General features: G+C 38.2%; 2 protein-coding genes across 2 annotated transcripts; one reads left to right on the plus strand and one right to left on the minus strand.

Annotated features, from left to right (window-relative positions):
* Window positions 1-889: 889 nt before the first annotated feature.
* On the minus strand, window positions 890-6,721 carry LOC124642017. Its single transcript, XM_047180316.1, has 5 exons — window positions 6,568-6,721; window positions 4,585-4,675; window positions 3,061-3,207; window positions 1,519-1,638; window positions 890-1,126 (listed from the first exon to the last, which is right to left on the minus strand). Exons 1-5 carry the CDS (start codon window positions 6,597-6,599, stop codon window positions 896-898), a joined length of 621 nt encoding a protein of 206 aa, XP_047036272.1. The 5' UTR covers window positions 6,600-6,721; the 3' UTR covers window positions 890-895.
* Window positions 6,722-13,979: 7,258 nt separating this feature from the next.
* Window positions 13,980-21,504, plus strand: LOC124644394 (innexin shaking-B-like). The gene is made up of 4 exons (XM_047183708.1): window positions 13,980-14,044; window positions 19,034-19,193; window positions 20,309-20,445; window positions 21,288-21,504. Exons 1-4 carry the CDS (start codon window positions 13,980-13,982, stop codon window positions 21,502-21,504), a joined length of 579 nt encoding a protein of 192 aa, XP_047039664.1.
* The last annotated feature ends 4,034 nt before the right edge of the window (window positions 21,505-25,538 follow it).

The following is a 25,538-nucleotide window of genomic DNA, read 5'->3' on the forward strand; positions in this document are numbered from 1 at the left end:
GTTAAAATTCTGCTCAAGAAGTTCTAGGTTTCAGCGAGTTCATTAGTTGGAACGCCTCCAGCAACAGCTTGCTGGATAAATAGCGATGGATTTTGTCAAATCAGTTGGTTAAACTACGTACGGTATATATATATTTTTCTATGGTTTTGGTTAATATTTTTCCTTTTTTTTTTGTAATCCTTACCAATATTATTACCAATATTACTTGTGTTACTGTGTGTCTATCCTGCTTTGACGCCAAAACTGCCAACCCAATTTTAATGTTCAGGACATAGATAGTCTTCTAGAGCCTGAGAAAAACAACTTTTTATCGTGTTATGGGAAGTGGTTCCCCTGAGACGCAGATGGAACTGTCAGGATCAGCAGTATAGATATACTAAACGTACTTTTCAAGAATCACCAAAATGCACTCTCATGATTTTCTTACGCATAGCGAACGTTATGAAACGTGACATGACCTCAAAGTCGATGACATTAATTCACACCATTTGACAGTAATTTGAGTCCCCCATTGTTGTCAGTATGGCATGGGGGTTCTTACTGAAAGCTCCATCGCTTCACTTAGCGACCCTTGCTAAGTGTTTCTTGTTCACACTATATCTTTATATTTATATTTTTTCAAGAAGCATGTCAGTTCATTTGATATTTCATAATAAATAAATACACGCTCAAATTGAGAACCTTCGTTTTAGGAAGTCGGATAAAATAAATAGGTAACAAAGCTAAAGTATCATCAAATCATCAAAATACATCCAGTAGTTTAAGCTTGAAAGACAAACTAACAAAAATTCCAAAATAAAGGCAGGTAAAGGCCAATAGCTATTTAGAAAGGGCATTTCAAAAACATAATTCTTCTTCCAAAATCAAAGACGAAACCAACCAAACCACATAAACTTCAAGGCTGTTTATTATTAACAATGCCAAGCCAGGTGCTAGGACAGGTATCCTTGAAGGCAGGGCTGGAGTGCGCCAGGTGGATGTCCAGCAGCTCAGCAATGGGCAGCATCCTAGCAGCCAGCGCCTTCAGCATGTCGATCACTTGAGGACCCACCATCTGTGGCTTGGTAGACAGCACGTCCAGAGACTTGGAGTGGATCGCGAAGTTCACTGTGTGGCGGAGATGGTACTGTAGAAAGGAAGAAGAAGAATGAAGGCAGAAATCACGTCTAAGAATCGAAGGGTCATCCTCAGGTTAAGCAACGCTTGGCGCAGTCAGTCCGTACATGGGTGATCATCTTGCCATGACGAGTTCTTCCGTATTTCGGAAAGCACGATAGTAAGCCTCAGCCTCAGCTGTCATTTGAACGTCTTAAGCAGTCTTTAGGGGTGTCAGAAGCCAGAAAGTCTGATAAATCAGCCTTACCAAGGGTATGACGTTGCCCGGGTAACTGAGTTGTGGAGGTCAGATAGGCAGTCGGTCTATGAGATAAGACTCTGACATCCTGCTATATTGGGAGCCGATCCCCAACATTTTTGGGAAAAGGCTAGGCAGATGACATTAGTAAGTTGGCTACTAGCCTGTATAAGTAAGGCAATTGCGAGATGCACGGGTTTGATCTCCATGTCTTTCAGCTTTCGCACCAGTATCCTCGGCGTCAGGTCATCCAGCTTGCCCAGTTGGGCTATGATTCGAGGAGCCTGCAATGTAGATTTAGTCAGCTAAAAGGTCGCACTTCAAGACATACTAGATTATGCAAACGGTTCCGTGGGATCGTTTACATGCAGCAGGATAAAAGTGATATTTTAATGTAATAATTAAGTAGTGACTATTAGTAGTCTGTGGTCCCAGTACGAGCAACATTATTGTAAGGTGTCATTAAAATCCATTTAGTAATGCGAAAAGTAAAAAAAATATTCAACTTTCCACATCTTCATGTTTAACATAACATATTTTAAGTAGAATACAGTATCAATGTAATATTGTGAAAATATAGCACATAATATCGTCCCAAAATAGGAAAATAATGAGAATTAAATAGTAAATTGAAGCTAGAGGTGGTTAAAAAGAGGAAGTGGTTATGAACAAACTTTTCAGTAGCACAGCTGTCTATTATAGTTCGGCCATTCAGAGAATGCGTTCCTGACACGTCGCGATTGAACTGACGACGTAACTACATTCATTGATTATTGATATAATAATGTTGTTTTAATGCTCCTCAATTGTTAAAACGGTAAACAACCAGCAAAAATATTTTTATCGTAACTGCAACGCCATTGCAAAGTTACGTCGTCAGTTCAATCGCGACGTGTCAGGAACGCATTCTCTGAATGGCCGAACTATAATTAATTAACAGGAAACTGAAATTGTTTTCATTTGTTATTTTCATGCAATTCCTCTTATGCTTTAAATTCAGCACCACAGACTTAATAGATATGTTGAATGGTCTACAGTTTATTCTGAAGTTCAGGGATCTAATCAAACTTTTTTTCGGTTTGATACCGGATCGTTAAGTATATGAGCACTACTATTCATTTCCGTACCTAAGGATCTTGATAAAATTATCGGTCGACTTAAATGATGCAGTGTGCGGATACTCCTACTAATCAATTTTTTTTCTCACCTTATTATTTTGCGTTACTTAAGGTAAATGTTGGGTCGAAGAAGGTTAGTATAGATAACATTGTACTTGAAGTTTAGCTCAGTATTCGTACGTAAAGTCCGGAGCACATTTCAGGCAGGCTTAATTTCTCAACGTCACTGTCGCGTTGTGAAGCCGGTTCAACCAGAGATTACTTCACAAATAGACATTGTAACTAGCTATGGATGGTTTGTCAGTTTGTATACATATTGTATGGAGGATATTGACAAATAATAAATATTTTGGGGTAACAAAATTCTTTGTTCCCCTTATCAACCACGATTGAAATTCTAAACTTCAAAAACAATGCGTTCGTTAATTTTTTTTTGACATAAAATTTTGTAAATTGTATATAAAAATGGTACCCTATTACCATTTGTTTTTAGGGTTTCAAATTAGTGTCTAAAGGGAAGAATGGTACCCTGTACGGACTTCGTATTTTTTATAGTATTATTATAATTTCATAGTATATTGTACTTACAGTGAACATGATATCGTAGAGCCTCGCGCACGCGTGGAACACCTGCACGTCTGCCATCTGGTCGTGCATGTCCCTGCTCTCTACTGACATGTAGTAGCGGTGTGCTGTGTCTATGCGGGCTTGTGCTGTCGTGTTGCGGGGGAGGTCCTGGGAGGAAAGGATTAGTTTGATTATATATGTAGGTACTTGACCATCTTTCGGGGAGGCTTAGGCAGAGGGTCTCCTATTGCTGAGACCATGATGGCGAATTCTACTGTTAGTGGAAAAACTAACTGCTGATCTCCTCTAACACATTTCGAGGGACAAAAACCTTTCGCGCCGGGTTACACATCTCATCTTTTGAACCGGTAGTTGTCAATTGTTTGCGATTCTCTCGCAAAATCTGGGGGCATAAGGGACATGGCACATTATAGCAGCACCGCAACAGAATTAGACTACGGCTAGCTGCCAGCGCGCTAACTACGCGTTGTCCGCAAGGTGCCAGCTCGCCGTCCGCGCCCCGTCCGCGCGCCGGCCGCGAGGTGTAAGCTTGCTGTCACCGCAAACTCAATATTATTTTAAGACAGTTATGATTGAGCACGACGCAATGACGTTGTTTCGCTGCCGGCTCGGAGTCGGCGCGTAATTAGCACGCCGTCGGCGCGCTGTACGCATGAGGTCCGCTCGCTTGCAGCACGCGGGCGGCGAGTCGAGTTGTGTGGTAGCGGCAAGCGCGCTGACTGCTCGCCGTTGGCTTTTTCATATTGACATTACGAAATATATTATAATATACACGATTTAATGCTCTAAATTGAATGACAACTTAAATGCTGGTGTGGAGCCGTGCTGTTGCGGTGCCGCTATACTGTGCCATAACCATCCGATAGTGTCAAAGCGTTGTTATTATATTATTACTGTCAGGAGTAGGTACTATCCTTTTGGTCTGAGAGCCTCACTATTGATTAATCAGACTCTTTATTTGACTTTTATTTAGGGCCAAGATTTTTTATTCACTTTGCTGTCATCTCAATATCAGCTTTCCACGCGTTTTCACTGAGAGAAACAAAACTCTTGACATCTAGTAGTTTTGTTGAAAATGTAATATTCTCATAATTTGGCTATTGTAGTCCGAGCGCATTGTTCGAGTTCGATATGCAGAAACAAACTGCTCTCGTATGCAATGCAGTTACTTACTTAGTTGCATAATAATCGAGTCCTTTTGTTTTGTTCATGCTGTCTTGGACGAAGTTATAATGTGTATAACAGGTCTTATATACTCGTACGTACTGTATGAGAACTTCTAAAAACTCATTGACAACACTTCCTATTGATTTGTCAATAAGGAATTACGCCAGTATCTTTTTTTTATCTATGGACACTGCAGCAATAAATAAATCTTTGACTTCTATTGCAATCATTAGTACTTAGTTAAACGATTTTAGATTGAAGTTATTTCATTGAAACTTTTTAAAAAATGAAATAATCTCTGCATTTATAATAGTTTCCTGAGTAGGTACCTATTTCCTTCAAAAGTTAAAACCATACCTTCGCAATATCGATGAGCTTCATAATCAAAGACGAATAAATCCGTCGGCTGATGGCATCGGTCCGCCTCGAGCGGTAGTTGTCTACCTCGCTGCAATTGCAAGCAAAATATCAACAACTCTTGATTAACTGAGGACTTCTATAACAAATCCGTAACCATTATTTTGCGACTACCGATTGAATTTTAACACGGAGCAACTTTAGTTGATAACTTTTTGAAAGGTTTCTATGTGGGAACATTGCTATGAGTGCACAATCCCATTTTAAAATATGAAAAAAGCTAGTCGCCAGTTACTGTAGTAGTTGCTTTATGTGCAGAGCCCTTAATAATGTCTTTGAATCTACAATCGAAAAACAATGGATAGATAAATTATAGATCTGCAGAAAATTATTGGTTATTTTGGAACTGTTGGGGAATCTGCAATGTTTGCTAATATGGAAAATTGGGGTCAAGTTGCTACTTTTAATTTGGAAATGCTTATTTGGTGTACAAAAGTAGAAGAGGAATATAATGTTTGCTCATACATATGGAAGATTGGTAGTCGAGTAGCTACTTTTAAAATGGGAATGCTTATTTGATGTACCTACAATCTTGGAACTAATGTATGGAGATACGATGGTGTGATTGACTTATTCGAAAAATGGTCTTTACTGTTCAAATTATTCGTTGCTCTTTGGTTAAAAATTGCAAACTGATTGCATTTCTTTAAATAACTCGAATGTGGATTATGCACATATTTAATCATCCATTATCATCCTCCGAGCCTTTCCCCAAACTATGTTGGGGTCGGCTTCCAGTCTAACCGGATTCAGCTGAGTACCAGTGCTTTACAAGAAGCGACTGCCTATCTGACCTCCTCAACCCAGTTACCCGGGCAACCCGATACCCTTTGGTTAGACTGGTGTCAGACTTACTGGCTTCTGACTACCCGTAACGACTGCCAAGGATGTTCAATGACAGCCGGGACCTACAGTTTAACGTGCTATCCGAAACACAGTCATTGGTGTCTAAGATATACTTAGAAAGTACATACAAACTTGGAAAAGTTGCATTGGTACTTGCCTGACCTGGAATCGAACCCGCGCCCTCATACTCGAGAGGTTGGTTCTTTGCCCACTAGGCACATATTTAATCATTGGTTATTAAATACCTACCTATGTTATAGAGCTCTGCATCGCAATACTACGTTGACAATCGTAAAATTTATAATTCCTTTCCTGAAAGGATATTTAGTCCATGTCTCTATATACATAGTATCTAACCATAACATTGATCCTTGCTTCGTCCTAACAGGCACAACTTGCAGCATCCAGTTACTCGATATCAATATTTTACGCGTAACTGCCGTGGTAACTACGCACTATCCTAAGCCTGTAAGCCGTTTGTATGGTCCCAGCATGAAATATAATGTTACCAGCACTGTGTATCCTAACTTTATGCCATAGTTGCTTTGGGACTGCGAAATTCTATGGAATATTCGAGAAATTGCCGGCAAGCACGATTTTAGATAATCGAAGCTAACTTGCTTTGTGTCTGAACACAATGCTGCTGAAATTATTGGCTCGTTCTGATTTACACGTGAAAACGTGCTTTTTTATAGAAGGATTATTAAACTAGTGATCTGATTTACCTACTCTTGAAAACTAGTAGTTTTATATACAGTGTAGACTAGGGATAAGATATGACAAACACTGTCTTGGATTGGGTGAGGTTTAATTTTTTGAGAGCCAGTCGTTCCTGACATACAATTAAGTTTGGGCCATAGCAAGTTTATAACGTATAATGGTACCGAATGTTTTATGCAGTTGACAGCAATTTTCTAAGAAAGGTTGCATTTGCACTATCTGACAGATTGTAAACTGCACCAAGAAACGGTCGACCATAAAAGTTTTTTGGCCTGCTTCCATGGTCCTACTGTCCAACTGCGAAATGCCTAAGCATTTTTTTCCAAGTTTCAAAATTATTGTTTTCTTTAACATTACCGTTTAACAATATATTTGATGACCAGTGACATGGTGCGGTTGAGGTACACCTGGTTCTCCTTCTTCAGGTCGAAGAGTAGCTCCTCATCGAACTTGGAGTCTTGCAGCGCTTCCACCGTGGCCTTCGCCAGCCGACGGTTTTCTTGGAAATGCATCTTTAATAGAAAAATAGTTATAATTTGACTTGAGAAAATCTATAAGGGCTTATAGTTTTTTTAAATCTGTGTAAATAGATACTGATTTTGTAAAGCAGAAGAGTCTGCTTGTTTGGTTTTTGGCTTGAATGTGCTAATCTGAGGAATAACTGTGCCAATTCAATTTTTATTTTTAGTTTTCGATAGTACATTTATCGAGGAAGGCTTTGGGCTACTTTTTATACGGGTGTATGGACTTCCCACCAATGAAACTGCTAATAAATATAAAGATTTCCAAAATGTGTCGCTGAATGACGACATATTTTATGTCTGTGGTAAACGTCCATTCATTTAATACAGCAATAATAATGTAAACGTCTGTTATTGTTTACTGTTAAATTTTTGGTCCTCTGATGCATTTTTATATGCATAAAATATCATCAGTGCTCTTGTACATTTTACATGTATGTTAAATGCAATAGTTAAAGCGACATTTGAAAAAAGAAATTCTCATTGTAATTAAAATGCAAGCAATATTTTGCCATTTCCTGCTTTTTCCCAATGCAAGCCCGCGCATAACATTATTTAATTTCAAAGCCTTTATTCGGTAGATACAGAAATAAAAACATTCCTTTTGTCTCGAAACCGTATCACTAGCACTAAACAAAAGCGACTGTATTTCGCAGCGATTAAAATAAATAAAAATGTTTTCAAGAACACGCTACAATGCAAAACCAGGCAATTTAGATCTCATAAAATGTAACGCAAAAAAGGGAACTTGGAAATAAAAATCGTATAGTTTTTTATCTTTTCAGCATTTACATGTATGCGTTCGTTATCAGGACATGTATTGTTGCCAAATTTTTGGAGCTGTGTTGCAATTTTGGGCTTAAAACAATTACCTCGTCTTTGTTGGTGGCTGCCACTGCGGCGCACGCGACGATCACTAAGACCCACACAGCCATTCCACTTCAATATTCACTTTAACTGGCAACCCATTTTATTTTTCAGTAAAATTTACTTCCACAGAGAATACCTAATGCAGTATTTTTTATTCACGAGACGTTAGTGTCTGGAGTTAAAATGACGGAAGTCACGTACGAGTAAGAGTACACGCAGACTCGGCTTAAACAGTCGGTCAAGAGTTCGCCCCATGGTTGTAAAAAATATTTTAATAATAAAATCGTAAATTTAATCAAAGTTTTCAGTCGGTCTGATACCGGCCAAATACCTGATCGTTGTTATGAGTGCACTGCCATTCATTCTCTACTGATTTATGAGCCCGAACAAACAGTCGGCCGACTTAAAGTTTGCAGTGTGACTCTAAGTGTATCGCAACGGTTTGAGTCTCGTAAAACCTGATTGTTAATAAAATTGTACGGCGCGTTAAGTGACTTGTATTTGTATTTGATGTTGGAATATTGGTCTATGTATTTGAATTGGGGCGAGGAATAAAATCTTGTTGTTTTTGATTGACTTACGACGTTAGTAGTTACATAGTTGGGAGAAATTATTTGTTCTATTTAAGGGTTTATACGTCCATATTATAAAGTTGAAGAGTGTGTTTGTTTTTTTCGGAATGCTTTAATCTCTGGAATTACCTCCTAGACCGATTTGCAAAGTTTCGGTGTTAGGCTACAGTGCTACAGGCTACTTGATATCATGAGTTGTGCCCACAGGTGGCGAGTGAAACCGCTGGCAGAAGCTGGTCTTAAAATAAAAATAATCAAATTCATTAAACTCATATTTAAATAACATCATTTGACGAACATTTCCTCAGGAAACATTTACAATAAATTGTCTCGTTAATATTTGTCAAAAACACTAAAAAGCAAAAAAAAACTATTTTTAGGTGCATCGGCCTAGAAGTCGGTGTCTAATGGATGTTACTAAGTTAATTTTGCCACCGACTTCTAGGCCGATGCACCTAAAAATAGTTTTTTTTTGCTTTTTAGTGTTTTGGGAAGTCGGTTTAATTTTTTTGTAAAAAAGTTTTTTATTTAAAGCTTTTCAGTGATACGAATAGTTGTCACTATCCATACAAGTGAGAAGTTCTCATCAATACAAAGAATATAAGTCCAAATACGAGGTATTTTACATATTCAGTTGTCGAGTTCCCTCGACTTACTTTCTCTGGTCTCCATCATCAGGTCAGCTCCAAACCTTCACTGTTGCAAAGGTCTTGTCAATACAAATAATTTAAGCCCAAACACGAGGTAGTTTACATATTCAGTTGTCGAGTTCCCTCGACCCTCTCTGGTCTCCATCATCAGGTCAGCTCCAAATCTTCACAGTTGAATAGTGCTTTTAGGCGTACACCTGAGTGTCAAGTTTTTACCCTATGTATGCCTACAACTTTCGAAGGTTGCCCTCGATTTCTCAGGGTTTCCATCATCAGATCCTGACCTGATGACTATGGGACCACCTCGGGAGTATATCCTATCAAACAAAAAAAGAATCATCAAAATCGATTAATAACTGGCGGAGTAATCGCGTAACAAACATACAAAAAAAAAAAAAAAAAAAAAAAAATACGGTCGAATTGAGAACCTCCTTTTTTGAAGTCGGTTAAAAATAGCTCATCTTCCTGCTAAATTCAGTTTCCTGCCCAAATTGAATATTAGGAGCATCGGCGGCGAGCGCTGAAAAATCATGAAAAACTGACCGTGTTTGCACGGAATCCAATTTATTTTAAAGCGATTTAAGAAAATTATCCTTTTTTAGTATACATATGGACCTGTATTTAGAAAACGTGTGGAAGTAGAAAATAATATAAGTTAATGTATGTTATCTCTCCGATATAGGTAAGGAAAGCATATTTGTAAATATTATATTAATTTTCATTATATTCAAATAACATTAGCGTATTACAAAAAGTTATTTTATTTTAAAGAGTATTTACATATAAGGAAAAAACAGAAAACTCTCTTGAGTGTAAAAATGTAAAGAAAAAGACCACGGCTATATTTTTTTGAACTTCATAATTATACGTTATGGATTATGGAGCAAAGTTCCGAGTCGCGTTCATAAACTTGAATATTTAAACTTCCTCGCATATTATAATAAAAATTCAGTTCGTTTTTTTAGTTCTTACGGATAATATTGTTGGTGTTTAATAAGTGAATTTATTAACTAGCATGATATAATTTGAAAGACAATATTTTGCATAAATACGTTAGTGTTAGCTGGCAAAATAGTTACGATATCAGCTCCGAGTCAATTGAGCCGAAATCACGAAACAAATAATTATTATTTAATTTCCCAGGTCAACCAAGTAAACAAATAAGTCTAAAATAAGTCCTATAGAACATATTAATTACATTAATCATCATCATTATTTTTAGAAAAGTACTTCATAAACTTAAACAGCATCCAAAGCGCATTATTTGCATGTCCTACAAGCACCCAGACAGTTCACATGCAATATCAACAAGACACCCAGTTTGAAACCGCCTAAAATTGTACCAAACTAAATCTATCGACAAGATTGCGGTGTACTCGTGTCAGTGGCGTAGTGGTGGCGTATCGTGGAGTGGCGGCGTATCGTGTAGTGGCGGCGTATCGGTAAATATCGCGTGTCGCAATACGTTTACGAGCAGGGCACAGTAAAAACGTGCGATTTATTGCATTTCTTAGAGCATTCCGGTGACTGGAGATGCCTGACATGAGAGGACTACGAAAACGCCGATCGCACATGTGTATATAGGTTTAAGCTTGTTTTTGTCAAATTTGATATGTGCGAAAGAATCAGAACAAAAATGTAGTGGGTTCTATCGACTAATGACATGTATGGCCACAGTATTTTTGATTGTTTCTAGGAAAATTAGCTTTAGGTAGATCATAAATGGCATGACCATTGAGCTGTTACTGTTTTCTGCGTCAGACCTCGTGCGTATTTTGGCAGACTTTTTTGCATAGTATTTTTTCACGCCTTATCCAGTTGGTTAAACGCTCTAGGCTGCCTTTACAATACGTTACTATACACGTGGATTTATGGAAATCTCTTATATTGTGTGTCGCGGCGCTTCCAGTTGTCTCACACTATTGCTTTGCTATTTGATGAATGAATATTGTATCTACTATTTTATTACTAGTGTTGGTTTGTTTTTGGGAACAGGTATTGTTTATAGTTGTTTTGGCAATATATGCTTATATCTGGTACGAGTTAGGTATCTACATAATATCTTTAAAATTGTATTAGTAGGAATGTAGCTTTAGGTAATTTCAACTGTCAGCAGGCACTTGTACTTTATTAATTGGTTTGGTTAGTTCCTCTCCTGATTCTCATGCAAATACCGATGCGATATGCGATACCTACTAATCATCGATCATCGATAATATCGAAATAATAAGCAATACAAAACTTTCGATTGCAAGTAATTCATGGACGTTGAAGAATTAAGTATCTATTGTACGCTAAAAATATAAAACCAAACACGTTTCGTGTAATAAAAATACAACATCTAACTTTCAACACGCAAACTTCTTCTAAGCCAACTTATTCCGTGAAAACTGGCAACATTTCGCTAAACCTGTAGCTCAAACTTAAACGAATATTATATATTTATGAATTCAAATCCTTCTCGAAAAAACGATAACACACTCCACATAAAAAAGTAAAAAAAAAAAAACAATAACTGTAACATCGACGCGGCTCGTAAAACCGAATGATAAAATTTTACGCGACACACGTACGAACACATATATATAGAACTATGTATATGAGAAAATTGTGAAATTCTAGACAAAACTTTAATATTCCACATGGAAGATAAGTGAAACGTGAAATTTCAGCGTTTCCCCGCCAACTGGAAATTTATCCGTGTAAGAATCACCAGGGAATGGAATTCCATTCGATTTCCGCGCACTTTTCCGCGGAACCGCTCTCGTGGAGCGACGCGAGCGGAAAGCGGAAAAGCGAACATGTGAAAATGAAAGATCGTTATCAATTAATTTGTTCTGTGATTTATTAAAACTATAGGTTCGGATTTCATTTTTGATCGCGTATTTCTTCCTGTTATGATTCAGTGTAAATTACACATTATTTTTAATCTACTGTTTTAATTTTCAGTATAAATTATAGTTTAAAACTGTCGTCAAATATCCCCGGAGTTAGCTGATACTTATTTACAATTGGTTATATAGTTAACTAAGTCAAGTACAAAATCCTTATATTATACATATAAAATATTGAAATTGACCATTGATCAATAGAATTTCAAAGTCAAAGTAATTTCTTTTTCAAATAGGCCTATAAAAGCTGTTTCGAAACGACAAGCTAGTTGCACGGTTTCAAAGAGTTGGTCTTATGGAGAAGAACCGGTAAGAAACTCCATGAATCTGCTAGTGCCTAGTACCTACTAGTCCTAGACATTCAAAGCTATTTCCTGAGCCATTGCAAAACGCTTTAGAAAAGGTTATTCCATTACCACTAGACGATAAATCAGTGTTTACAGCCTATCAAATGGTTTAAACCCAATATTTCACGTTTACAGTGGCCCTGACTCGGTGGCACTTTAAACATGAAATAACAATCAAACATAGATGAGGTAATAAAATACTCGTGACTTTAGAGTCGAATCTTCAAACTGAACTTGGTTAGGGAAAACTGGTCGAATAGTATGTGGTTTTGTGAATTGTAAATAGAACGATCTATTAAGAAACTAATATAATAAATGCGAAAGTTACTGTTTGTCTTCCTGTTTGGTTCTTTCGCCATCACTGTATACTTAACTATGTATATTACATGTACGCTTGAGAATGGATATAGAAGGTTATTTAGGACTACCTGGTTAACACGAGGAGCAGCTAGTGTTTAAAGAAATCTTAGTTTTATCAAAAACTTTTACATACATAAGTAAACATACGTATCCTCAGAAATCATTACTTATACTCATCATCTTGCAATTCATAAATTTTCACCTTAATAAAGGTATATTATTTGTTCTTAAAACTAAAACAAACTCTTTCAAAAGATACAAAAGACGATTTTGTACCCCGCTGTGTCTGCCACCGTATTCCAGCCTTAGAGATGATATTTGCCAATCAATATGCATTGGCAAAGAATTCGCTGCGTACATTGCACTATACGTACTCACTGGTGATATCAATTATTTAAATGACTTTCTGATTTGATGCGATACGGGAAGTTTTTAATAAAATGCGTTTTTCTATCAGATGATTTATTACAAGTGATGTTGGTTATGCAATGGTCAGGTAGTTTATTAGAATTGTGGTACTATTTACTGGCGTTGGTGTTTTTAACAGAAATACCACACCACGGTACCATGCCTACCTATTTATTTTAGGTAAATAGATACATTTATAGTAATTAGCTAACTCGATAATCGGAAATAATGAGAAGGTTATTTGATATCAATTACCCGTATCGATATTATCCTCACTGTCGCAAGACATACGTTTACAAAAGGCTTGCTATTGAAAATCAGGAATTCGAATCCAAAATCTATTTGAAACTTCACCCCCATTTAGCTAATGGCAGACAAAATCAACCAAAATAGGCAACCAGTTTTAACAACAATTACTATTCAAACCAACAATACAAGCCCTGTCTACAAACATTCAGCCTGAACAACCAGACAGACAGACACTTAACTATTTTATGACTCAAAACGCGACCAAACGAGCGCCCATTTGCGTCGGGAAATAGAAGACAGTCCTCCAGTCGCAAATGGACGGACAAACTGACAAAGTAATGCGATCTTATAGACAAATATTAATAATGATTGATGGCGTAATTTGCATTGACAGGATTGAAGGAATTTTAGTAAGTTGTGCAAATGTTGCAGTTCTGGAAATGTTGTTTCAGTTGCAGATGTTAGTTTTAGTAAGGAAGCATGTCGTGAGTATGTTACTAGGCGTTAAAAGCATATTGTATTTCCTTCTGCGTTCTATGTCATCGTAATTAAAAGAGAACGGAGATGCGATGATTCATGACCATTACGTAATTAGATAATAACAGAACGTGACCTGCCATAAGGGTACTTACTAAGAGGACTTCAGATAGGCAGCTAAAAAGTCCTGTTAAAGCTACAATTTAAAAAGTCATTCATAATAAATTGTTCCTATCTTAAACACCTCAGACAACAATCTTTTGTGCTGCTCAATGCTGAAATACAAGGCATTTAAAGTTTAAAGTTACCATTAACTCTCCAGAAGCAGACGACTAGGCTAGGCACACAGCTGACGGGCTTCCATTTGTCCACAGTGGTAGACGCGAGCATGGCGCGGGCGCAGGTCTCGCGCTGACGCCGCCCGATGGGCAAGACGTCCGGCGGCCGGCCCGACCCAGGAGTGCGCGCACACAGACTTGCTCATAGAAGGTACCTAATTAATGGTACCTAGGTAGTAACAAATATGACATGTTGATTAGGTACTTCTGTAATCATGAATAATACCTAAGAGGACTAAGATGGGCTACATGTAGGAAATAATTTTACTATATGAATACTATATATGAACAATACTGCACATTAAATATCTGTGCTGATAGGGATAAACTCAACAGTGCATGACTTATATACTTAAATGTGTGAAAACAATCATGCAACTAATACTAGTACCTGATAATTAAATAAGGACTATTGTAAGAGAAAAAGTAATAAATAATTTCAATGAACTGTACATAGTAAATCGTAATAATGGTCAAGGTAATAAATGTAGTGATATGTGCAGGCGCAGAGCGGCGCTGCTTCCCGCGCACCCCATGGGCAAGACGTCTGGTTGTCGCCAAGAAGTAGGTGGCCGCCAGGAAGTAGGGGTGCGAGCGATCAGGATTGCTAACAGAAGGTACACACATAACACTCACTACATGCATGTTATAACGAAATATTTTTCATAACAAAACTAAACCAAATAAATCAAACAGAATCGATCAAAAACGACATCAATGAAACATCGATAAACAAACGAACACAATGTAAATAAATGATCCAAGACATAATCTAACAAACAATTTACTATTGAGCAATAAAATTAGATCAAGCCACAAATCTAAAAAAATATACAAGCAATAATAGAACCGAACCCGCTAACGAGATATTAAAAATAAACACAATATCCATTAACAATGAAAAGTGTATGATACAAGTCAACGGACGTTTGACCGAGTTCCGAATTTACACGTGATTCACTATCAGACGGACGGACAAAGATCTCTAAACAGACGGCAGCAGTTGTTCAGACATCAATCTTTAGCGGCTGACTCGTGGGCAGCGTTTGACAAGGCCGACACCTGTATGTATTTGACAACCAACTTAAAACGGATCAGTACTTAGTAAAGTAAGGCTTATAAAGTTTGTTGCTTTAAATAACATACTTCACTTTGTATTCAGAGTTCAATCGAACGGATTCGGAAAGAAAAACATGAGGGATACCACAGGGCTCAATGTTAGGACCATAAAGTTTGTTAGCAGTATCTTGTTACAAATATAATTGAGTCATAAGATGAACGATAATTTGACGATAACTACAAAAAGCGATTTATTTAATTAACCATTAGACGTAAACTGGGATTAAGAGGCGGTGTAGTACATTCATCACATAAGTTTGGGTAATTTGGAGAGCGTCCAAAGCTTTTTCGTAAATATTGTCGACTGAATGGGTTTTTCTTTCATAATGAGACAAATATGTGGTTAAGATTATGAGGATTAATTTAATGAGTACAGAAGTTTACTGTGTTTAATTATAATCGGCGTTAACAATAGTAGTTGGGCTATTTGTCCTACATTATTAATTTTAGTGTTACAATACGTATTTTTAGTGGGTTTGCCGAAGTTGAATTGCTATTAACATTTTATGTATCCTGAGTAGGATTTACGATAGAGCTGACATTCCTGTACTCAAATGTTAGTTTATTTATATCAGAATCAATCGCATACATTTTGCATGCAGCCTATTTTAATCTTTAAGTCAGTTATCGTTCTTGTTATCTTTGGTCAATGTTAATGCATTTTATTGAATACATTAAATCGTTCACGGAATTGTGTACTTTATTGGTAAACAACGGCACCAGTTATTTCTGTATCTACTAATTTCGAATCCCACCGTCATATAGTCTTATATTTAAAGTCACTTATGTACCAACCATGGTAATTGCAGTACCTATCTACATTGTTGTCACTAGTGTTAACTTTATCAATTAATCAGTAAAAATGTAAATAAATAATATTACTGGTAGTCAAGTCCCTAAAACAATAGCAATCCCCAATATAGTTCCCAATCCCTATTGACAAGACATGACCTTGGGATTCTATTAATTGAATCTCTATTCTTATATCTACGGCGTTTCCCTAAACTTCGGGTAGTTGTGTTCGAACCTTTAAACTAGGTACACAGTTTAGTGGATTTCAGCTATTTTGTCTAGATTTAGTTCGCAACACGTGTTCGTCGGCGCTTGCGCATCTTTAGTGTGTACTGTTTCATTCATACGTAGTGTTTTGTGTTGTTGTAGTGTTGTTTGTGTAGTTTGGATTTACAGTTTGGATTTTTTTTGTAAGTATATTGTTTTGTTTCACTGTTTAAGTTATAGTTTTGATTGTGTGGTCCTTAATATGTTGGATTGAACGATTACTGAAGTAAACAAGGTGAAGTTCTTAAGTTAATTCATTTTGCAGCTCAATCATAGTTTACCACTCAAAAACATTTTGATTCTTCAAATTATAACACACTTTCATATTATGAAAGATTTTTAAATCAATCAATTCACAATACGTTTCCGAACATTTGTACATTTTTAGACAGAACCACTCCCGACCACGATCAGCCACTTTACATATTTAAATAAAGGTTGTTCCTAACTTTCACCAAAAAAATCGTTACATTCCCAGTTTTATTATCCAATTCACGCTTTACAATTACAACGCACTGAAAATTGTGAAAACACACAACTTTGACCGGACAGTATGGTCACTGCGTGCACACAATTTAGACACAGTTGCCTGCATCACATATTTACACTGCACGCTACAAAAAACAGCTGTTTTTCAACAACTACGTCTAAAAATAAAGTTCGATTTCCAGTAATTATTTTTTCTCAATGTTACTGGTTAAGATGAATAGTATTGTGTAAATTTTGGTTTGGTCATGAATCTTTTGCGTGTAGTAATTGTCTGCTGTCGTTATAAACTTGTTTTAATGCTGTAAAAAGTTATACTGAAGTCGAAACTACTTATATCGAAAGAAAATCTTATATGGCCAGCCGTTTCCCAAACTTTTTTGAGATCGGCATCATCTCTCAACCCAATGCAGCTGAGAAGGTACAAGAAACTCGTCATAACAAGATGGTCCATCCAAAAAAGAGTGCGATCGTATTCTTTTTTGATATGAGGAATATTTAGATTTAATGTTAATAAAACTCCATTTTCATGAATGGTTATCATTCTGCATCATACGAAATATCAATTAGAGTCTCTCGCAGACTTTGAGCCAACTTTGATGTCGTTTAAACTGATTCTGCTATCAGGAAGAAATGTCGCAACAAACCAACTACCAACAATAGCTATTATTATAGATACTGACCTTCTATCTCCAATGACCAGTCTTATAAATATCCGACCTAAATCTTGATTACTCTATTGAGGACAGGAGCTTTTGGGCAAACGAATTCCGAACGGTCACGATAAAAACTTTTTTTAAATTTCCTAAATCTAGTCAAAATCATTATTATCTAGCTACATAATTGGCCCATTTATTGTTATTTGAAGTATTTACATAATATTTACATTAATTTTAAAAATTAAAAATAGACTTATATATACAACTTAAAACTAATATATTGCATCAAAAAACTGCTCCTCATCGCTGTCACTGGGTAATGTACCCAGAAGGCTGGCAGCATTGCCACGTTGGATGGCAATGCTCAACCTCTGTGCGAAATAAAAGCCAGCCCTTGGGTCACGAGAAGTGTCAACAAGGCGCTTAGAAATTTCCTTCGCAAGCGCGTGAGCACTCGGACCCCACGGCCCGAGAGTTTCAACCCCAAACGGCTCAAACATGTAATTCCCGATAAGGCTACTATATTTGCGCCGTTTGAGGTCCTCTGCTTGTGAAGCGGCGGAGCCAACACAACACGCAGTTCAAGGAAGATGGGATGGCGCAAGAGTGTCGACGCAGGTCGCGTCCCACACTAAAGTCCTACCTATCTTCCACGGAAATAGCGACATACCGTCTGGTCTCTTGCCATCGTCGCGTGCCAAACCATTCGGTTCAAGTACGGCTGGCACGCCGACGGCAACAAGAGCCCGACGGATCACGTCGTTGATATTCGCATGTCGTGGTATGCGGCCCGCACTCCGACTGCACGACAGGCCGTGGTGACCGAGGCTGTTGACAGCTTCCCCGCAGTGGCAGCGGTGAGGAGTGCAGCACGAAGCACCCAGAAGCAGGCAGACAGCGAATCTGAAAGTGGTGTCGTCAAACATGGTGCCTATGTTTGCCGACGGAAATGCGTGAAGCCAAAGACCTGACTCCCATTCACCCACAGCCAGTAGGCGTGCTCGCTCCGCAGAAGTAATTGATGTATCAATGAGATTTTTCCATATTACTCTGCAGAGCGGCTCATCCCACTGTCTCTGGGAGGATGGGTTGGCGGGTAGATCGGTATTCGGGCATGTGACTTTCCAAGCATTAATAGCCTCCGCCAGGCATGGCATCTCAAAATTGATCAGTGTAATTGGTAGGATTTTCCTGATCAATTTGTCAGTGCCATGGACGGAGGAAATAAATGCCGGTAAACTAATACTGGAAATTTTGCGGACGCCAAGCCCTCCCATACGGATGGGAAGTGTAACTTGAGACCAAGCTTTGTCGTCCAAGGCCACATTTAAAATTGATGAAAGTGTATGTCAATGTATGTGTGAATTATTTTATTCATTTGATCCAAAAGGTTGATGTGCTTCCATAAATGAGAAGCACGCAAGATGTAGGTTAATTTGGGGCCAAAGCAGCAGTATCGTAGGATGGTGATAGCTGAATGTATATTAATTTTGAATAACCTTTCCGAAATATCATGGAAATTTTGAATTGGTCCACAGTTGGACATAGGGCTGTTACATCAAAATGATAACCATATGCAACCGACCTCTGTTTCGTTTCTTTGTCGTCCATATGTCGTATCCACAAAAATGTGCCTTTCGACACAATCAAAGCTACGCCACAGTTATCATATTTCTTCAAGGCAAAATTACTCAATTGTTTAGACCCTAGGCCGCGGTTTTCCTACTGATTGTCAGTAATAAGCCACTATTTTTTTACTACAAGCCTTTCCCACACTTTAGTCTTAAACTCTCTCTAACCTGTTTCCAATTCCTCAGGGACTCAGGCATATCTTGGGGCCGTCGGGCACGGGGCGCAGGCGCGCGCACGGGCGGCGTGTCCGCAGGCGCGGGCGCGTGGCGGCGGCGCGAGCGCGCCCCGCAGCCGCGGAGGCCCATGGAGATCCTTACCAGCATCTATGCGCTTCTGTCCGGTGGGGTGAGTAGAATAAATTTTATCTTCAAGTAAAGTACGAACTATTTTTTAAGGCCTCGGGTTTTGCGAGTGTGCATTTTTTGCACGAAGGAACTTGGTATCTCTACTGGGGACTCTATCTGACGCTCCACATGATGTCTCTAGATTCTAGATAGCTCAGAATTCAACCGGCGTACATTGAGGTGGCATTATTTTGTAAGAGATTTTGCCACAAGACTAGTAGATTTTCTTGTTATCTAAAGTCCATCTCAACCTGTGAATATATTAAGTCAGATATGTAGTAATTACCTCTATGTCTTTTACATCCCTCATCTGGCAGGAGCATTGTTCTATGTGAACTTAGTTTTTTCGTTGTTTCAAAAAATTCAGATAGCAATTAAAAAAGCCTTCCCCCATCAGCATATGCGTACACAATAGCAAGCATACTTAGCTTACACCACTGTTTACCCTATCCCTTGCACCGCGACGCTAATTAACATACGTAAGACCACTAGAAGCGGGTAGACTGCGCAACTTAATCTCGTTGTAACGCAACGTAAGTCTGTTATGCGTCTGCGGCTTCTAGTGAACTCATTGTCCGTAATGTCGTGGGGATATTAAGGACATTTGTTTCTTTTTCTATATTTGCTATTGGTGTGATTGTCCTTTAGCTATGGAGAAGAAAGGTATATCACTAACAAATCATTTTTTAAACTTTAACGTCAACAGAAACGAAGGAAACCATTGTTTGGTTAGAAAGTGAAAAAATAGTAAATGATGTTAATGAACGTAATTTCTAAACATTTAAATGCTTGAATTTTAGCTGGAAAATTGCGAAAATGCGTGTCTAAGAACTCTGATTTCCTGTAAAACGTTTTGGAACTAAATTGCGGTCAAACGAATTCACAAAACTCGTCCCGTCTCAAGCCAAATACTTGAATAAATGAATCAATAGCTAAACTAACTAAACTATTCCAATACAAGCAATTTTCTTCGAATTCAAGCAGCGCAGACTACGGATTGATAGCCCAATTTGCACTGGTTTTAACTATGAAACTTTAACGTCTGCTAGCAATACTTCAAAACAAGGATTCTAAACTTTGAAACTACAGTTTTATGTTTTATTTTCCCGCATACAGCAAGGGGTGAACCCGAAGATTGATTCCGTAGCATTCCGACTGCACTGCGGTGCAACCACCGCGGCGTTGCTAGCGGCGAGCGCAGCTTTGACAACGCGCCACCTGGTGGGCAACCCCATCGACTGCATACACACGAGGTGAGAAAACACGTTGTTTGGCCACCTACCGGACCACATAGTTCGCACTTCAAAACACAGATGGCGCTAAACTAAATATTGTGGAAACGTGTGGGAGGAAAATGGGCAGCGATTTTTTATGTTGACAAAAAATACATTGTTTTATTTCCGTAATATGACTTGTATTGTTATTAAAATAATATATGAGGCGAATTACTCGTCCAGGTTGAAAATAGTGCCGCAGTGATTCAGTAGCTGGATATTCGTGATGAACTCATTAGCAGAAAATGTGTGCCAATATTGTACCTCCCCAGTTAATAGCTTTATTGATATCATAAATTAAATCAGTTCGCGTACTAAATAATTATTATGACAGTAGTTGAGCTATAAAGTGTATTTTGGGTAAAATAAAGGTTTTTGGAGTCTATTAATCAGAAATATTTTTTAGTTATTTAAGATGTAGTAGTAGTAGTGTCCTTATTAAAACCCCCTTTGATCAGCAGATATAATAAGATTCCAAATTTAATTTATGAGGTGAATTTGCTTATTTAGCATATTATTTTCTTACTAGCTTTCGGCTGATTATCATAAGACCAGCACTCGGGTATCTAAGTTTTGTTGCCTGTGTTTTTTTACCTTTACTTTTATTGAAGAGTTTGTTTGTTTAAATGCTCTTATGTTGGAAACTACTGCTCCGATTTGTAAATGTTTTCAGTGTTAGGTAGCCTTGGACAAACAAATGTAATAGGCTACTCATTTCCCCGGGAGACGGGTGCAATCGGTGCTGGCAATTGAAGCTAGATTAGAAAATTTTCTTCATAATTCCTACCGTTCACGATGTTAATTATCCACCTTCTCACCAGGGACATCCCAGAAGACGTGCTAAACACCTACTGCTGGATCCACTCCACCTTCACGGTGGCGGGCGAGGCGGGGAGCACGGGCGGCGCGTACCCCGGCGTGCGGAGCGCCGGGACTTCGCCCCGCCGGTACGGCAAGTACTACCAGTGGGTCGCCTTCACGCTGTTCTTTCAGGTCAGTGGTTTCTGGGATGTTCTAGATGATTCTAGCGGTTTCTAGTTAGAGAATTACTGAGAATCAAGTTCAACGACAATATTAATGTCAGTGCTTCTTAAAATAGCTGTTTAAGTACTATGAATTTTCAGGTTCAAGTTCCAAAGTTGTTTAAAAAAAACGGACGCTTATGCTTTAGCTTGAAAAGGGCCTTAGGAAAGTGTTTAAAGGATACCTTCTAGGAAATTATGAGAAGGTCCGGCAGTTCAGTGACCCTAAAAAGGGTGACTGGATTACATTAAATAGTCTAATGATTATGAAGACGATAAATTACTTTATATTAATACTCGCATATTGAGAAAAAAATTGACAAATAAGAAGGCCAGGAAAAAGCTTAGCTAAACTTATGATTTAATTTTTACACAAAATTAATATCTATATACATATAATAAATCTGTAAAAAAACTGTGTCTGTACATTGAATATATTAAAAAAATAATAATTGGGTGGGGTTTAGAAACAGTAATGGAGCACAAATCCAAAAAAAAAATTCTGTCTGTATGTCTGTATGTCTGTTTGTTTGTACACGCTAATCTTCCGAACTACTGAACGGATTTCAATGATTTTTTCTTTGTTGTATCAGTATTAAGCCTGGTCAACATATAGGCTATAATTTATCTTCGAAACTTGAAGACCTGATGCAGAACTCCAACAGACCAATGAAACTATAAGAGATACAAATATGGTGCTGTGGCAAAAATTGTTTCATTTGATGAACTTTGAGCATTTTCAGCTGAGATAATAAATTTTAAGATCTGGAACACCTGATGTGGAACCCCAAGAGCCCAGCTTCTCTGTACCATATACAGGTATGACGTTTTAGCAAAAGTTGTTCAATTTGATAAGCACTTTCTATTGACTTATACAAATTGAAGATCTAAAACATCTGATGTGGAACTCCAGGGGCCCAGCTAGACTATAGCATATAGAGGTATGACGTTTTAGCAAAAGTTGTTCAATCTGATAAGCACTCTCTATTGACGCATTTTTCTTTTCTCTCTCACACAAACAAATAATAACGAAGATACAACAACGCTTGAATTTCGTGTTAAGTCACTGCTTAGTACAAATTTTACATACCTAGACGTGGCGTCACGAGCCCCCGCTCTCTAACTTTGTTGCGTTATATCTCATTATTATTTTGTATGTCTCTTCCAGACCTCGGGACTAGGGCTGCGGGTTGTTCGAAAGAGATACCGCGGCCCTGGTACATAAAAGGTCTATGACGGAACACGACGATTTTAGTCAGTAAGAGTCTGACACTCCCTCACCGCTGCTAACCCACAGCGGGAGGGGTCATTTGATGATATTACGTCGCTAAAAAAAAAAAAAAAAGACCTCGGGACTACAGAGTTCCGAATTTTTGGGAGGCAAACATGGGGCCGAAGCCAACACGCTGAAGTCCTTTTGAGACAACTTTAATGAAATGGTGACACAAAACCGACGATTATCCCTTTATACACTATAGAAATGAATCCAAGGACAATCCCCGGTGGACGTCGTTAAAAAAAAGACAATCCCCGGTTCTGTGCTAAACTATTGCTAACTATGGAGGAAAACTACTTGGGCTATTGTGATGGGATGTTAGTGGATGACAATGTATTAGGTACACGTAAAAACGGCAGGTGGAGACTCGCCACCTCACTTACTGGGCCCCCGGGAACCAGTCACTGAATAGCAACAAGAGGGCAACAGGGACATGAGCGGCTGAAGGGTGAGGATACCTCGGCGGACTTTAAACGCAGATTACGCGCTCCCTGTGCTTACCATGAGGCACCTAACCTCCGAGCAAGGCTACTAATCCTGCTCTAGCGACGGCTCCACTCTGGACGGCCAAGCCAAGCCAGAGGCGTGAGACCTACCCCCGTCATGGTTCACTCCGACCGGCCGAAGATGGGGGACAGTATACACTCCCTGGAGAACTCAATATATATAGCCCCGCGGGGTCGCTACTCCCCGTCATCAGCCTCAGATGTCCTGCGGTGCTTATATCTCATTATTATTGTCGTTATTATCTCAAGAGCCTTTGTCCCAATTATGTTAGGGTCGACTTCCAGTCACGATGCAACTGAGTACCAGTGTTTTACAAGGAGCGACTGCCTATCTGACCTCCACAACCCGGTTACCCGCTCAACCCAACACCCCTTGGTAAAACTAACTGGCTTCTGACTACCCATAACGACTGCCAAGAATGGAATGTTCAATGACAGTCGGAACCTACAGTTTAACATCCCCTCCAAATAACGGTCATTGGTATCCAAAATATACGTAGAAAGTACATATGAACTTAGAAAAGTTGCATTGGCAGGCACTTGCCAGACCTGGAATCAAAGACGCACGCTCATACTTAAGAGATTGGTTCTCTACCCACTAAACCACCACGAATTCCACTAAGTCACCACGACTTTGTCATCTATTTAATGTTTTTTTACGTAATATTTTTGCCACACACTACTTAAATGCGGACTAATTAGAATCACTACTTTTATCCCTATGTTCACGTCTATTGCGACTATTCAGATCTTTGATTTTGCTGACCCCGTAGTCGCTGACATAAGGGACAGGATCCGCGTACGAAGTCGCGGGCAGAAGCTAGTTCTTAAATAAATAGAACCATTACATACCTACACCCTTACCAGGCTATAACTAAAACCATGAAAAATACTAGTTACATCTACATAAGAAATGATACAGGTAGGTACCTAAACATTATTACGACCAAAGGCTTTATGCCCTCTTTTATATGGAACTACAGACCTGGACCTTTGGGAGGCTTGGGTCTGAAACCAATACGGAACCCTTTGAGACAATATTACCGAGGTATTTTTACGGTCAATGTTACAGCTATCATTACAGTCTTTATTGCCAAAAAAGTATACTACTCTTTATTTACGGAAGGTACTTACATGGTTTTTAGACAGTTCTTCCCTGAGGTGCCGTTTGTGCAAAATACTAACAGGTTTAGTTTGGTGGTCAGATTTTAATGAATCACCAGCATCGGTCAGTTGTTACCTACTTCACACGCTGGGCTAAAGCTTTTTTGCCTTTTTTGATAAAATGGCTATCTAACACTAAATTATTTTTTTAATTGATCCAGAAGATCCTAAGCTCTTCAGCTTTATTATTAGTTTAGGTCTTGATTAAATACTTATTTAAGGAGCACGTTATGATACAGATTTTTATGTAGAATTTATAAAAAGTTAAGATATTTAGTCTTGTAAAAAAAAAAATTACCCATAACAGAAGGGTACAAAGCAATTCTCAGAAAATCTGATTCGCTAATAAATAGAAAGATTTTCTTTCACATCACATTTTCGAAGTGTTTTTCGCTCCAATTTTCAAATCTTGAAACAGACTTTTCAAATTATTGATCTTATCAAACCAAACCCCAAAAATAACTTCGGTACAGTGATAATGATAATAAGATTGGAAAATAATATTGATATATGAGCAATAAAGTTGAGTGCTAACTTGTCTATGGTTAAGTGATTGTAGTGTGGTCATCGTGAATTGGCTACTTAGAGGGAATCGGGATTAAGTAGCACGCTAGCTGACGTATAGTGGGGACGGTGAGGATTGGTCGTGTAGGTGTTTTAGTTTATTTTTGAAATTAAGACATGACTAATTGACCAATATTGTGAGATACTAAATACGAAAGTAACTCTGATTTCATGCCTGTTTGTCGCGTAATTACGCCAATACTACTGAACCGATTCCAGTGAGGCTGCTAACGGCTACTTTTTAACCGGCTGAGGGTTGTTCTCTCAGGATATGTATTATGAACCCAAACTAGAGTACTTATCATGTAATTTTGATGATCTTCACTGCTCGTGCATATACGGTAGTATTTTGTTCATAAGTATATTTTCACTTTAGTGAAGTATAAATAGTAGCGTACTTTGGACAAGCAAATCTATTAAGCAAGAACTATAACATAGTAAAAAAAATTGCACATTATCTCTCAAGCATACTACGTCTACATTATAAAGGTCTGTTGAAAGGTTCGGATATTGCTACGAAATGCTACGGCGTAGCAATCG

Source organism: Helicoverpa zea, chromosome 2, assembly GCF_022581195.2.
Source record: "Helicoverpa zea isolate HzStark_Cry1AcR chromosome 2, ilHelZeax1.1, whole genome shotgun sequence".
Taxonomy (NCBI): Eukaryota; Metazoa; Arthropoda; class Insecta; order Lepidoptera; family Noctuidae; genus Helicoverpa; species Helicoverpa zea.